The sequence below is a fragment of the Platichthys flesus genome, chromosome 18 (assembly GCF_949316205.1).
Source record: "Platichthys flesus chromosome 18, fPlaFle2.1, whole genome shotgun sequence".
Classification (NCBI taxonomy): domain Eukaryota; kingdom Metazoa; phylum Chordata; class Actinopteri; order Pleuronectiformes; family Pleuronectidae; genus Platichthys; species Platichthys flesus.
Window position 1 is genome coordinate 3835660 of NC_084962.1, and position 14799 is coordinate 3850458.

Below are 14799 nucleotides of genomic sequence, written 5' to 3' on the forward strand. Positions count from 1 at the left end.
AGACAGCAGATGTCGGAGATGGGAAGATTTCAGGTGGGAGCCTTGCGCTGGTCCCTTGGAAGTGATGAAAAGATCAGATTTATAGAAACAATGCTGAATTGTCAATAGTTCCTACACTTTAGACACAAAAGACTTCCTCATGTTCTCATTTTGACTTATGCATAGTTACAAAGTGTGGTCAGTCATGCACAATCTTTTAGTTTTTTCGAAAGAAAACAACCCCTGCAGCAAATAGCCTCTATACAAAATAAATAAAACTCAAATTGAGTATTTCTGGCACGTGCAAACTCTCATTAACTCATTTATTGCCTTCAGTGACTCATTAAGGCTCTTGAGGCAGGTCAAGAATTATCCTTCGACAATTTTGTGGTGACACCCAACAACCGTTGGCTCCTCTGACTGAAAATGTGACTGTAATGCTTAACCTGCAGGTTGGCTTGGCAGAAATGTTAATCTGACACAATTAGAGTGGAGGTAAACTGTTCCTCTGTGCCGTAACTTGCACAAACAGTGTCTATGCATGAAAATCATCTGACTGAATCCTTTCACAAAATCTTTGTCCGAAATCTGCGAAACAACTGAGCACTTTGGCCACAATCACCAAATATATGTTTAGACAGAAAAGAAGTAGCATTGTGTGAAAGGAAAAATCTACCAAATGTTGGGTTTGTGGCAGTCAGTGGAACACGAACCATTAAACATAGTGTAAAGAATGGATTCAACTAAATATCAGCTAATTCTGGATGCAAATGTCGATTTAATTAGTAAAAAATAAAGAGGCCGATTTGAGAATTCAACTAGAACCACTTTAGGAAACTCAATTTTTAGTTTTTGGATCAGGCCTTACAGCCCCTGACCTAAACATTACATGCTGATCTTAATCATGCTTGTGAATTAACGTGCATTCCTTGTACCCTTTAAATATAAAAAAACATTTGCTACAAAAGCATCAGCTTTTTTTACCAATCTGAATCTGTACACCCCCGGTAGAACAAAGCATAATTCCCCATTTCTAAATCAGATCAGATTCCCAAATCTTATTCATGACAGACTTTTGGACTAGTCTAAAAGGAAAAGCACAGGTACAATTTACGACAGTATCAATGTTGTACGTTCCAGCAATTGTAAAAGTCAACAAAAAGAGTTCAAATCAACTTTGGTTTAAATTAACACATCTTATCTGGCCTGTCATAACTGTGAGTTGCTGGCACAGGTTGTGGCAGTGACTCAAAGGTTTTAACGGCTTAAAGTTTTTTATATTCTTTACTTCTGAGACACAGCTCTCTCATGTAAGCAGAGAAAAAAAGGTTTATCATTCTTTTTCCTGCCATTCTTAATCAAAACTTAAGTGTTTGCAGTGAGAGAAGCTGCTCTCACTCAGCAGGAATGCGTGTGAGGAGAAGACAAGCGTTGCAACCTCATGACATCAGCTCAAAGGCTAAGCTGTGTCGTAAACTCAGAGGTGTCCCTCTGAAGGAAGACAGGCTCGCTGTCCCCAGTTAGTCTGCATATCTGCATGTATACACACACACACACACAGACAGACACACACAAACACACACACACAAACACACGCACACCCTCTTTCTCTCTCTAGACAAGTTATTTTGAGATTGTGTGAACATTGTTTAGGAATGTCATGATCTCCTGTCCAGGGAATTTTAAGTTAAAGAGCGTGCGTCTCTCCCTCCATCCGTCCCTGTGTGTGTGTGCATGTGTGCATTTGATTAGTTGTTAGTTGTCTGTTCACACTTGATGTGAAAATTCATCCTTATTGTGTCTTCTGTGACCAAGATCTCACTTCCATGCTCTGTGAGCAAATAAATCATAATTTGTGTTGGCAAAAATTAAATCATGTTGTGCTGTGTTTGTGTGTCTACGAGAGAGAGAGACTGATTGAATGAAGGAATGACTGTGCGCAGCAATGAAGAAATATTTGACCACAGTCAAGGTCTGAGTAATCAGATCGCATTCAGGACTTATTTGGATCAACTTATACATGTACTTATAGATCACTTCAGGACGGATCTTATTACCAGGTCTGAACAGGATCTATAAACAACTAATGCACAGCTCCTCCAGCTAAAGTTCCCATAAAAACAGATGAAAGGTTAGCTTCGATGTTGAAGCTAGATATTCTTTCATATTACTGTCTTTTCATTTACTTTATGTTTACTTTAGTATTTTTTTTTGTGTATTTTGTCAATTAAGTTGTACTTTTACTATCAAATGAGTACTCCACATAAGATTTCACGTAAATGCATAATAGAATATTCTGTGCTGCTGCGTTGAAGACGTGTGTGAGGCAGGTTCAGCTTTATTGGCCAAATGTGAACATAAACAAAGAATTTGACTCTTGTTTTTGTTTCTCTCAATGATTTACACATGCTGGTACAATAAATATACAGCAGAACCAGAACAAGAAAGCTTAAAGTCCAGTAAAATCTGTTCTATACATACATTCACATTCACAATCATAAATCAACTTAATACCTTTTATTAAATTCCTTCAGCCTTCACTACAGGCAGTATATTATGAGGACAGAATCAGGTAGAGACATTAAACAATGAGGCTGTATTCCTAGTTTAAGGTTTCAACTATGAAAAAAGAAAATGAATCATATGTAAATTCAATTATGTGATGTGATGACTGCTAAAACTGATTTAGTGGATTTCAGACAAAAGGGGTGTGCCCCTGTGCATGTGTGTGAACTTGTTTTTGTTACCTCTTTAGGAACTATTCCATACACACTGACCTTTTCAGAACCATGAGGACCACATGAGGAACCATGCTCATTCCTAATGAGGAAAAATATCATTTCTGTTTAAGATTAGTGGAAAGATGTAGCCTGACATTGTCAGACTCACAATTCCCGTCAGAATGTGAGTCTGAGACCGCTCCATTGGGCTGTGATTATGGGGCGTGTTTCAACTGACCAGGAAATAAAATTCCTCTTCGCTCAATTGGATAGACCTACAACCAATCAGAGCAACGTAGTATGTGACGTATGTTAAGCAACGCATTTTGAGTTATTTACTAACGCCGGGTTCACACCGGACGCTGAAGCGATGCCGAAGCGACGCTTCAGCGCAGCGCCAAGCCTTAAATAACAGCTGGCTCCCATCCACTCCCATGTTAAATCTTTGTGCTGGTCACACCGGAGGCTGAAACGCCGCACTGCGCCAAGGCTGCCTCACTCCGTGCAGCGATCGTTTCGGCGTCGAGTCTATTTTTTGCGCTTGACGCGAGTGTATCGCACCAGGAAACACACTGAAAAACGATCTTAAACTATATTGATGACATATTTTATACGATATAAATGATCAAATATGCATCTCATACTTTGAAGTCCCCTTCTGTTGTCCTGGAGTTTTAATTTGACCAATGACATTATTAAATGTCCCCCTCTGCCCATCCACTACAGACACACAAGCAGTGATACAGATAAAAAGAGAGAGAGAGGGGGCTATGTATTTTCCACATAGGCTTGAGTGGAGAATACGTAATTTACCCCCGACACCCGTCATTTAATGGAGCAAACAGCGAAGTTCTTCAACATGGATGACATTAAATTAAAAATTGGGTGATATTATTAGCGCTGCCCGGCGGTTCAGCGTCGCTTCAGTGTCCGGTGTGAACAGCCAAGCGCCGGCGCGATAGGGATTAGTGCGGTGCTTTGGCGTCGCCTCCACGTTCTCTGTTCCTCTTTCAAAATGAACGCGCTGTCGATGTCATACTCAATGGCAGCATCTACACATCTCAGCTCTCCAGCGGCAGGCATGTTTGTTGAAAACAAATTCAACCCAAGGGCACTTTGATGACGTGGTTGATTACGTTACCTTTGATCATCTGTCCATCATCATATAAAGCCCACCCTGACAATCTGATTGGCCCAGTCGGGCATAATTTCTCCTCAACGGAGCGACTCCAGACCGAACTTCCCGACCTCAAATGTTGTGGGCGGGGCTAAGTTCGTCTGGCATCCAGGCTAGGAAAGATGTGCATTGGTCATGGTTTGGAGTAGGGATATGGTCTTAGTTTGGCTGTGCGCAATTAATGTAAGTCAATGCAAAGTCCTAATAAGGATAGCAGTGTAATACCATCTGTAATATTTGTATACTGCATGTTGGTATTGTGGAGGCACGTGTTTGTGCTGTTGTCACAGCCATTTAAGCCATTCATTTTTCAATCACTCACCGGTATGGTAGAGCATTACTGAAGCCCATAACGGTCTCACTTTAATACCCGCAGAACCTGCCCCACTGCCAGTAAACAGACTGTACCAACTGACACCATTTGGTTGGCTAGTCGTTTTTTGGCCGTCCTACCCAGAAGAGTGCAATCTGATCTGCCTCATTAGGCCGAGTTTACTGCCATCGCACCATTACATGATGAGATAAGTTTCATCATGAAGATGTAACACTGCTGAGGAGCCTACTGGGGCTAATTTGCTATCAGAGAGAATTCATTATGTTAGACGAGGGAATCCCCCTGAAGAGACTGTAAAATCCTCAGGGACGAGACACGGCCCAGCTTCCAGTGGCTGTGAATTCAGGTTACCTCTGTGTGTGTGTGTGTAAATATATCAGTGGACCACTGAAGCACCGTGGGAACTATGTGTCATGGCTATGTGTCATGGCGAAACATCATAACTTTGACGGCATGCTATGGGGAAGCTGTTTAACAAAAGATCAAATATTTTAAAGATGTCTCCTTGTGAATTTCAAAAACAATGAAAATTGTATCAATTCTGTTGAAGAAGTTTGTTAAAATACAATCCCCTCAACTCGCCAAAATGGACTAATTCTTGCTGTTTGAAGCTATGGTCCCAGGCGGCTTTTCTGTACATCCGGACGAGATGTATGACTTGTCCTGTGGGGGCTGCTGTGTGGGGTGCAGCTGTGTCCCATCCAGACTCCACGGTTTTGAGAGAATTAGCGTCAGTGCTGCTTAAGTTCTGTCTAATAAGCCATAATGCAATCAAAAGATGGGGGTGAGGTTGCAAATACAGCCGTCAAAAATCAACCAGGTAGTCTTTTAATTAATACATTGAAAGTGAACTTTACTACTAAGCCTTTGTAACGTTATTATGATGTGAAGTTAGTTTTATTCATATTTTGGTAATTCAAATTAAAACATTTTTCACCTAATCAGAGCGTCTCATGGCCGACTGATCTCATGCTGGGAGAAGCTTCATAGCATCTGTGGCGCCCAAGCGGAGTCTGAGGGCAGCCTGGAGTTTGGTTTGAGCACCCGCTGCCATCTTGACACTTAATGGACCCAGAAATACTGGTGAGCTGGAGATGGATTGGAGGGCCAAATTTTGCCAAAGTTACGTTTTGAAATCAGCAAAGACACGTGGCATTTTCTCTTTTTTTAACAGCTTTTACTTGGCATGATACAGGACAGGCGTATGTGACATGTTCAGGGGATTTCTCACAGAAACCTGATGCACAAGAGCCACTGTTCCCAAACCACACCATGATAACACTGAAACAACTGAAGCAAATATGCCCTGAGATATTGTGCGATTGTGAGTCAGTGGCAGGGTAAGGGTCATTTGTTTGTGTGTGTGGGGTAGATGGAAGGGGAGAGAGGGAGCGTTTTGCATGAGGCAACGTTAACGCTACGACTTTGAGCTGAGTCAGCTCTCAGCAGAACAGGATGAGTGAGGGAGGAGGACTAGATAGCGGTGTGTGTGTGTGTGTGTGTGTGTGTGTGTGTGTGTGTGTGTGTGTCTGTGTGTGTGTGTGTGTGTGTGTGTGTGTGTGTGTGTGTGTGTGTGTGTGTGTGTGTGTGTGTGTGTGTGTGTGTGTGTGTGTGTGTGTTCGTCTGCGTGTTTGTGTGTGTGTCAAATATAGTGCAAGTTGGCATGTAGCTCCAGTACCCAGCTCTCTCTCCCTGCTTTTGTAATTTATGAACGTAACACTCGCTCATTTACAGCCAGTGAAATCTACAGCTGTGTAAATCATAGAATGTGACAAAACACTTTCCAATTAAATCACAGATTTCCTGGGAACCTTGTGTGTGTGTGTGTGTGTGTGTGTTTGTTTGTGTGTCCACACCACACACACTCTTCCTGTACCACTTCTTTGTTCGTAAGAATAAATCTTCACATCCTCATTGTGATGATGAAGTATGTAGTAAGTAGTACCTTTCGATTTATACATCCGTGAGACATGCGAGTATGAAACAGCTCACATCATGTAGTTTATTCTGTGTGTTCATGAGTTTCTGTGTGTGTCATTACACAGACATTACCCAGTGTTCACCCTAGAGAGCTAATTTTTAAAAAGCTCCTTCCAATCATCCATCCAGCCATCCATCATCTGTCCATCCACTGAAGCACAGCTCCATCCATCCATTGACTGACCACCTACCCAATCAACTATCCATCTATACCATTTATCCTAAGAGCCGAATTGCTAATCATATAAAAACAATTAATTGGGAAAAAGTTGGAGATGGTCGAGGATCTTAAATATCTTCATATACACATTCACATTATTCTTTACTATTAAGGAAAACACTAACTAAGAATATCAACTTTGTAGTGAATATAATGGAAACTGTTAAACCCTTTAACTACTTCAGAGCCAAGGGTTGATGTTTAGGTCATGAAAGGATATCATAACTATCACATTCAAATTTTAATCAATAGACGTATAACAAAAGTCCAATACATATAGATATATTGCTTATGTCTTGTGTAAACACAGTGAGGAGGTACAACGCACAAAACGCTTTACTATTTATCAAGTGTTTGTGATTCTCTGCCCATCAAAAATCTGTCTTAAAACAAAAATAAATAATACTTTGACATTATTCGCAATAATTATTGATATGTACGATTTGCCCGTATCACCCAGTCCTGCATGGTGGGACACATTTCATAGTTTGTTCTATCTATGTGCTGCAGTAATCTGTAACAGTGACACGCTGGAGAATGGCCTCCACAGTCTTTGGGAAGCCATAAAAGCTGCTGGGTCTTCTGTATGATGAACTCTTTCAGGCGTAAAGCTGACAGAATTATTAACGACCCTTCTCATCCACCGTACAGTGAATTTGAACTCTCATCCTCGGGGAGATGTTATAGATCACAGATGGCTAATAGAAAAATCTACACGAAATCCTCTGTCTTAAGTGCTGTCAAGGTAATAGATAAAACAAGGCTCCTGTGGACTTTAGGATACAGGGTGATGCTCCTGCCTGTGCTGCAGTTATTTTGCACAGTAGGTGAATGTGATGTGGAGTTACGTTGACCTTTATAATGCGGAAAGGGTGTATTTTCATATACTCTGTATGTTGAGGTTTTTATGACCTGTCAAAGGAGCTTCCTCTGTGAACACATTTTCAATCATAGCTCATTGTGTCAACGCTATATAAAACATGTATCACCATGGAATACTGGCTTGCACATATTAGCTATTCACTCCGCCTATTCTCAATTGCCTCTCTCTCTTATTTGATATTCTTGCACAAACTGCTGAGACAACACTTCTGTATCCCCACAGGAGTCGTTAAGCTCTTTTTAACATTGTGAATCTGAGATGTGGTAAAAAGTGGAATGGCAGCCTTTCCCTGTTGTGCTCTAACTCGTTCTCACGTGCACTCATACACACATGCACAGACACACATTGGCTGCTTACATGGTCCATTTCTCCTGTTTCCCCTCCACTGCTGCTGCAGGCTCACATTACAAGCGTCTCTACAGTTGCCGTCCACTGACACCTAGTGACCAAACCTGAGTCTGCAGACACAGTTTGTGCCGGACACCCTTAGAAAAACCTCCCTCAGTCCATCATACTTCAACATCACTAATGATTTTGCAGCCCCGTCCCAAGAAAACCAAACACTTTTGCAATTTTATTCTGTTTTCTATTTCCTCTGTTAGATAGACAGCTGTTTTCTTGCAGCTGTGTCCAACTAAGAAAGGATTTTTGCCCCAGGCACTTTATTAATGTCGATGTTTTTTAATGTGTCCAAATTTTAGCAAAGCTTACTGTGGTTGCATAAGCGCATAAGTGTCATATTATATAATGACATGTCTTATATAATGACAACAGGCTCCAGGGGTCAAGACAGGCCCCTTACTAATTTCCTCATTTTTACTCCTTTTGTCACTTCTGTTCAGTTTAAGAAAAAAAATCTTCAACCACTATTCGTTTTCCTCCTTTTATTGCTGCTGATTGAATTTTTATCGAGTCTTATCTTGATATGTATTGTTGTCACTCCTCTCCAGGCAGCTTCAGGAGCTGCAGAGGCAGAAGGAGATGGAGCTTGAGCGTCAAGAGAGGGAGCGTCAGGAACACGAGCATGAGCGCCTGGAGCGAGAGATGCTGGAGCGAGAGCAGGAGCGCGAGCGTCAGGAGCGGGAGCATCAGGATAGGGAGGCGCAGGCGGAGAGGGAGCGACTCGAGCGTGAGCACCAGGAGCAGCAGGAGCGCACCGAGCGTGAGATGATGGAGAGGGAGAAGGTGGAGAGAGAGCGGCTGGAGAGAGAGCAGCAGGAGCAGTTGGACAGAGAGCAGCAGGACTGGGAGAGGGGGAGACGCGTCTCGAATGCCGGTGAGTGATATTCTTAAATTTCCTAATATACACACACTTTTATACACACTAGAGTTTGAGCTTTTGAAGGCGAGTGCAAGACTGTTGGACTGAAGATATAAAGAATCTATGATTTGAGTGATGGTCAGTAAAGCAATTCTATTTTCAGATAGTTACCAAGGTTTTCATATTAATGGCAGACATGCTTGGTCCTAGTAGAGCAGTAGTTGTTTCATGATAAACTGCAACTGAATATTTTAATGAGGAGTTCATTTCCTTAACAAAAGGTTTCTCTAAATTAAAACTTGGGTCTACAGTAAAATATTAGTCCCAATCCATACTACATACCAACTGCATACAGTAGATACCCACATCAACAGTAAATCTTACATGTGCATATAATACATGCCAATATAACACATTATAGGCCCACAATACTATATATGATGCATTTACATGGATTCATACAATGCATGTCAATCCCACCATTAAAATTACTGCCAATTAAACTGATCAATAGGATTTTTTTTTTTTTTTGTCTTTTCTCTGTTAATCACACTGCTGCTGTGACCACTTTCACATTGATCAGTTTTTTCGTTGCATTGTGGGACAATAGCGCACATTATTATCAATGCCTCAAAAAGTTCTTTATTTTCATACTGACTTTTATAGTATACTTTCGGATTTCCAGTCACACACTACATGCTTATTTAGATTTAATTTATAGTGTGGAATTGGGACAAAGCTTTCATCCAACAAGACTCCCCCGTCAATTTATAAAAAGCCTTAAACTCTAACCTTGAATGTGTGACAGAAAGATTCTTCTCAATGGAGATGAGAAACTCAGAAACCCAGTCTGTGAATTTAAAGTGTCTTCCAATAAAGAGGCCACAGCATGAAGGCCTTAAGAGGAGTTTCTCTATTACCCCTCTGGTCAGTGCTAATATTGTTAGCCTTCATAACACGACAGTATGGTCATTTACCCATGGGCTGGTGTCAAGAGCAGTAATAAGTGTGTAAGTCTTTGCACATGAGTGGAGGGGTGTTTGCAGAACTTTAAAAAGAGCGCTGCAAACTCCTACACCAGTCACAAACACACATACACAAAATTACTGACACTTTACACACACATTTAGAAATATAATTGAGGTGTGATGCTGGTGCACAGACATGTCTTAATGTCAAGGATTCCTATGGGAGGAAACAGTGACTTTCAGCAAATCCTTCCAAAATAATCTTCACTTTCCCTATTTTCCCATTTTTTAACTATTCAAGCTATATGTTAAGCCCAGATGAATGAATATTTTAATATATAGCAGCAGGTACAAGGTTGAGCCACAGTTTGGAAAACCCTGTTTACAGCAATCTAAACTGGAGCTGCAATGGATCAGGTTTTGGTTTCGTGAAACTGTCCGAGGGGAATTTCCAACATTTAAGGACTGGGTCAGTAGGGAAGGCTTCGCTGTGTGCCATGCTTCATCGCCACAGTCAGCCTATTAGCACATGCATGCATAAACACAAACACACACACAGGCAGGCAGACACAGTTCAGAATTACTCACAGGCTAAAAATACATCATCAGGGAGAATGCTGGTGAGACCCAGAGGGATGAATGTATGTATGTGTGTGTGTGTGCGTGTGTGTTTGTGTGCATACATGCTAAAGCCCCAGGGTAAGAGGGCAGAGTTATTTTATTTCACATGTCACACACATCAGAGATAACAAACACACAGGACATGCAAGCATAAATGCAGGAGCAGCACATACACATGAATGCATGGTTTGTTTTAACATACTTTCTGAGTCTGGGGGCTTTGATGTGAGCTTGTGATTTAATATTTAACACCTCTGTGTTTCTCTGTGACAGGATAACTCTATCTGACTGTGAGAGTTATGTGTTTTCTTACTGTTTTTTTGTTTTAGTTTTTCTCTTTTTCAAATCAGTCTGTTAACACAGAAAGAAATGCTGATAGTGTGAAAATCGAGTTCTTATCTCCTGAGTTCAGCTTAATAAGATCAGATCGACTTTTCTAATCAAACCCCCTAAGTTTCTTGTCAGGCAAACTGAGGCCAATTTTGTTGAAGGACCCTTACCGTGCTTTTAGCTGCCTGAAAATTGCTAAAGATAATCACCAGCATCTTTTGTGGATAAGCACCCACGCCACAAACTGGCAAAGTGAAATTAAAAATTTGAGGAAGGTCCCTCTAAGATGTTTAATGTGAATACTTACATACTTATTGCAGAGATCTTACATCATAATGTCTATAACTAATATCTATCTTTCTCATCATGCTGTTCAGATGTGTGTGACAAAAAATTAACCTTAACTACACTGTTAAAATTATAACCTAAGGGGTTCAGTGGATCCTCTGGACCATCATTTGTGCTAAAAGTCCAGCTCGTTCAGCACAGAGGAGCTGAGCTGCAATATGGCTTTGTCTTCTTCTTCGTGTGCATATGCTCTTAATATTCTTGTGTACATGTGTCCAGCAATCAGCATAATCAGCGTGTTCTGGACGTGGGTTTATTGTGGAATGGCAAAGCAAAGCTGAGGCCTCTCAGTCACATGACCAGCCCAGAGCTACAGAGAGTGGGGTTATGATGGAAAGAAGGATGGATAAGGATGGAAAGGGTCAAACAAATAAGTAAGGAGATGGTTGCAGAGCAGTGGATTAAAGGAAATGAAGGATAAAGAATAGTTGGCCAAGGCGGAGGAAGAAGTAAAGCATGAGGGGAAATTCTGGGTCGATGAAAAAGAGACGGAGTGTGTGGTGAACTGGGAAAATGAGAGTGAAATTGTGGGTGTAGTGGAGTGGAAGTTGGAATGAGCAGTGACTCCAGTAGGAGAGGATAAATGGTACAAGCTGTCAGATCGTTCAGCTAGGAGAAGCAAAAAGATGTCAGACAGAGGGAGGGATGAGCCAGGCAGTCTTTCAGTTCTCCAGTCATTCAGTCCTTCACGTGAATTCAAGTCGTGTCCGTCAAAGTTGTTGTGTGTGTATTTGAAAGGTAGTTTGTGTGAAATGTCTGATATTGTGTGAAGTTGAATGTGTAGATCTGAACCATGCAGTGATTTTATGTTTGTCAGAATCTAATTGCAAGAAAAATGTCTCAAAATATATAAGAAAAAGGATTTGGGATAGTTTAATAAAGGAAATCCTCCAGCGTGCCTTTTATTATAGATACTAATATGCAGCAGTGTAGTTTTGCTGGCAGTTAATTATCAATATCTACACTCATACTCACCTGATAGCAAACGATTTAAAAATTCAGCCATGAGAATAAGGATTTATATGAGGTTTAGAATGACATCAATAGTGAAGGGAAGTGGAGCAGAAGGTGAGCCGTGGATTAGCAACTTCTCACCATCCACACACACACACACAGAGGGAAACATATGGCATGTCCATACACAGTAGTTCAGCCTGTATTAAGAGCTGCAATAAACACAACAAAGGTTGTGAGCTAGAGAGGGCTACACTTTGCTTAATTGACACTGCAACTATCCCCAGCACTGACTACTGAACTGGAAAGAGGAGACTCGGTTCATATGAAGAGATACTGGAATAACTGGTAGAAGTTTAAAAAATCTGCCAGGTTAGTATTTCACGCTATTTATATCTAGGTCAGGATTCTTAAAAGAAAACCATTCCCGAAATAAAAATCTGAATCCTATTGGAAAAATATTATTGCCCCGTTTCATATTTTGTTTTACTCCAATACATTATAGTCATAATCATTGATACATTAATAAAAATGTGCAAAATCATATCTGGCTTTGGCTTATAGTCTACAAAAGGTATGCATTTGAAGGGTCACTGTAGGTGTGCTTGTCTAAGCACTTCTTAGATTATAACCGTATCTTCTATATGCAACAATGGATAAACAAGGCAACATCACAACCTACAGTCTTTGTATTAAGAGTCGTGGGGCTGCTGGAGCCAATCCCGACATTGGCCAATGTCGGGATAAAAGTCTACTCAGATTTTTACTTGCATAATATTTAAGTTCTAGATATTATTTCTTACAATTGTATGGGTGCGTGCAACTTGGTAAAGTTTAAACTTTCCTCCTCAATCCATTTGATTTTCCCTCTTCTAATGCCAACTATGACTACGAAGAATGTGTGTCTCTGGCTCTGTCCACAGTGCTGCTAACACTTGTCCACTAACAAAGTAGCTTCAGATCAGACTCAGAAAGTGCACAGAACCAGGAAATAAAGGTATATAGCTCTGTGCTGGTTATTCCTGCTTCATCTGCCCCCTTCTCTTTTTTCCTCCCTCCCTCCTTCCTTCTCTCTTTCCTCACCTACTGTATTTCCCTCCTGTGTGCACAATGGCTGCTTCCTTCCTGCCTTTTTTCCTTCCTTCTGTCTCCCCCTTCCCTTCTGTCCTGTCTTGTCTTTGACCTTGGTTTGTCCATTGGCGTGATGTGTGTTTTAGCTTTTGAAAGCACCCTGTACAGTCCCACACCTCAGGAGTACAGTAGAACATCCTCAACACCCGTATCTCCATCCACACCCACCTGCCCTGCTCCTGGGACTTCATTATCGTCATCAAACACCACACCCCCAACCCCGCCACTCAGGCACTCTGCGTCCCGATTCGCCACCTCCCTCGGTTCTGCGTTCCACCCGGTACTTCCTCACTACGCCACAGTTCCGAGGCGACAGCAGGCCCTCCCGCAGGCCCCGCCCCCTGCTCCGGCTCCGGCCCCTGCTCCACCCAAGTCTGTGGTGTGGTCAGCGTGCAACTTTACGCCCTTGCCTCCATCACCCCCAGTCATGATAAGCAGTCCTCCAGGCAAGGCCGCAGGTCCTCGGCCACTCATCCCCATCGCAGCACCTTCCCCTCTGACCCAGAAGCCTCCCTCGCCATCCCCCAACGGCCCACCCATGTTTCCCGCACCCTCTCCTTTGACCATCATGCACAGCCATATTCCGCTCGGCATCGCCTGTCCAACCCCACCACCCCCACCCACCCCACCCCCTCTCCCCTCCCCTGTAGCTCCCCATCCGTCTTCCTCCTTCGCCTCGTCTCCCCCCTCCTCATCCCAGGCTCCTGGTGTGCCCTCTCCCTCCACAGCGTCCCTTGCTGCTGCAGCCACTGCCGCCACCTCTGCCTCTGTTGAGCACCTCTCCCTCCCCCTGGGCCTGGGCCTGTCGGGGCCGGGGGAGCTGGACACAGCTGCAGGCCCAGAGTCCCAGCTGCCTCAGGGGGGCTTCTCCTGTCAGCCCCAGGGTAAGGCCTCCAGTCTGGATTCTCTCCTCTCTCTCTCTCTCACTGCCTCTGTCCCCTCTGTCTTTCACTTCATCTGACTCACTCACTAACAGGGGTGGACACTTCTCTGGTGGATCTGTAAAGTTATTTTGTCTTTAAAACTATGAGGCAGCTGCTCGCCTTAAAATCCTCAAAGCATTTGATGATAGAGAAACTACTTTTTTTTTCTTATTTGTACATAAAATATTAAGTTGAGAAAATGAAACATGTGTTTAGTTTACTAATCACCACAAAACACATTTGATTTATTAAAACTTTATTAAATTAAATTAAATAAACATAACAGCAATAAAACACATTGTGGTTGTAGACTTTTGCATACAAGACATTTGAAATAATACTTTTATACTTTATGCAAGAGCCGTTTTTTCCTTTGCTTACTTCTGATACTCAGGGCACACTGCCCTGTAAGTACGACCCTGACAAACGGCCTTCCAAGGTAAAACCTACTTTTGACGAGTTCAGGTGAGGAGAGGCCAGCTTTTGGGCCAAATATTCCTGAGTGTTTAGAAAACAAAAGGATATCATTTTACCCACCAGCAGGTGATTGTTTGCAGGACCTGGAATCACTGAATGTTAAAAGGTTTAAAGGTAAAGTAAAACTAAAGTAAAAGATCTAGTAAAAAGATTAGATAAAGTTCCTTATAGAGATTCTTTTGAGAAGTGAAACAACTTCTGCAAAGATTTCAGAGAGAATATACCTCACACTAAGTAAAGGTGGTTGTAAGAAGGCCTGAACAGTGCAACCCTTCTTCTTAACAGTATTCATCAGGCTTGGACACAAAGCACATCGACATTATAACATTCTTCCCCCAAAAATCTAAACAAGCCGAATTTCAACAGTAAAAAAACTTTGTTGCGGCTGTCATCCATTTAAGATGTTGATGTTAACTTGTAATGTCATTAAAATTAAAAATGTTAATAATTTTGAAACAATTTGTCAATTAAGCCTCATCTTGCTCAATGAGAC

The 14799-nt window shown here is 41.9% G+C and overlaps 1 protein-coding gene across 4 annotated transcripts in view; it reads left to right on the top strand.

The window, feature by feature from the left end:
* Positions 1 to 14799, top strand: part of enah (ENAH actin regulator) — a 119326-nt gene that overhangs the window by 89645 nt on the left and 14882 nt on the right. For 2 of the 4 annotated variants that reach the window (XM_062411472.1, XM_062411471.1), the window contains exons 5-6: positions 8244 to 8569; positions 12993 to 13790. In XM_062411472.1, coding sequence (XP_062267456.1) covers positions 8244 to 8569; positions 12993 to 13790 — 1124 coding nt within the window. The remainder of the gene's footprint in view (positions 1 to 8243; positions 8570 to 12992; positions 13791 to 14799) is intronic. The other 2 variants (XM_062411473.1, XM_062411474.1) reach the window with 2 other exon arrangements.